Source organism: Crocodylus porosus, unplaced genomic scaffold, assembly GCF_001723895.1.
Source record: "Crocodylus porosus isolate Cpor-Errol unplaced genomic scaffold, CroPor_comp1, whole genome shotgun sequence".
NCBI lineage: Eukaryota > Metazoa > Chordata > Crocodylia > Crocodylidae > Crocodylus > Crocodylus porosus.
Genome location: NW_017728907.1, coordinates 30,020,274 through 30,021,794, shown reverse-complemented (window position 1 = coordinate 30,021,794; position 1,521 = coordinate 30,020,274). Strand labels below are relative to the sequence as shown.

Here is a 1,521-nt window from a genome sequence, read left to right as displayed (position 1 = left end):
CGGACTAGATGATCTACTTGGGTCCCTTCCGACCCTAGAAACTATGCAACTATGAAACAAGCCCCCATGAAGACAACATAAGTAATCTTGTTTCAGGTTCTTCCATGGATAGAGGTTTGCAAGGACTGGGCCCTTAATGAAAATACCTAGAAATGTAATTATACATTATGTTTCTCCCTTTTAAAATTATCTAGTGTTCACTGCACTAATTCATTTGTAATATTAAGTGAGAATAGACGTTGAATATTTAACCCAAAATGTGATTATTTTATTAACTTGTCCTTTCTCCAGAATACAGAAAGGGAATTTAAGAGTAAAAAATATGTTAATAATTAGGCATTTGCTTGTGGCTTGTAAGATAAAAATGCTTGTACCACCTGGTGTTTTTTTAAATGAACATTATCAAAATGTATTTCAACTGAGAAGCATAATTTGGGTGTCCTTTCTTGGCAGAAAATCATTCCCTTCTCAACATGCTACCCTGGCAGCCTTCGCAGCTGTGTACGTTTCAGTAAGTAACCAACATTGTTCATTTTATTTTGTAAGAGAGAAAAATCAGAACGTCATTTGCTGCCCATCATAAAGTGACTAGGTTTAAATGGTTGCTTAATGTAGTAGTGATATAAATGCACCTGACAGTAAGAGAAAATTACAAAGAATTAAAATAAACTTGGTACTATCAAGGAAGAGCTAAAGTTGTTTCATTCATTCTGTTCTCTAATAACATTTCCTTTGTAGTGAAGTGTAGCGTTAAAGCTGATTTAGTGTTGCATATTATGTACACATAAGACATGATGCTTGCTTGCCTTACACATAGATTTTTAAATTTACTATTAAAATAAATCTTAACATGTTCACCCTTTTCCCCTCCTCCTGTTTTTCCTCAACACATAGCACCCAAACTCTAGACATTAAAGGACAAGTCTACCCATGATGCAGCTTCATTGCCTCAGCAGAATTACCCTAGGGGTAAATTTGGTCAGTGTGAATAGCTCTACTTGTAAACAGCAGTTGGATTGTACTACGTATAGTAAACTGCACTGAATTTTAATTTTTCCAGTCAAGGAGGAGCACAAATCAGAGGCCAAGAATTGGTAATCTCCAAAGGAGATCAGACTGTTTATGTGAATAACAGGAATATCTGGAGTTACAATAGTTAATGCAAACACAGTAAGAGAAGGAAGATTAAACACCAAATTTCAGGGCTTAAACCAGTGTCTATAGGATCTGGCATGTTGTTGTGTGTTTGTACAGGGTTTTTGACGATGGGTCCCTCATCTGTGACTGGGATGCCACCAAAATGCAGTACAAATGAATAACAAATAACAGCAACAACTATTATATATATGTAACTATTATATATATATATGATTTTGAAGACATCTGCTTTTATAACAGAAGGACCATTATATGAGTAGACTATGAAAATCACACCATATATTGAAATTAGTTGGACTCTAGGTGCTGCAACCTGTATGTATGTATGCATACACACATACACCCACACCCCCCCACACATAC

The 1,521-nt window shown here is 35.5% G+C and overlaps 1 protein-coding gene across 1 annotated transcript in view; it reads left to right on the top strand.

Annotated features, from left to right (window-relative positions):
• PLPPR4 (phospholipid phosphatase related 4) overlaps positions 1-1,521 on the top strand; it is a 68,247-nt gene that overhangs the window by 56,748 nt on the left and 9,978 nt on the right. Inside the window, exon 5 of the mRNA XM_019531044.1 lies at positions 454-511. Within this exon, the coding sequence (XP_019386589.1) occupies positions 454-511 (58 nt within the window). The remainder of the gene's footprint in view (positions 1-453; positions 512-1,521) is intronic.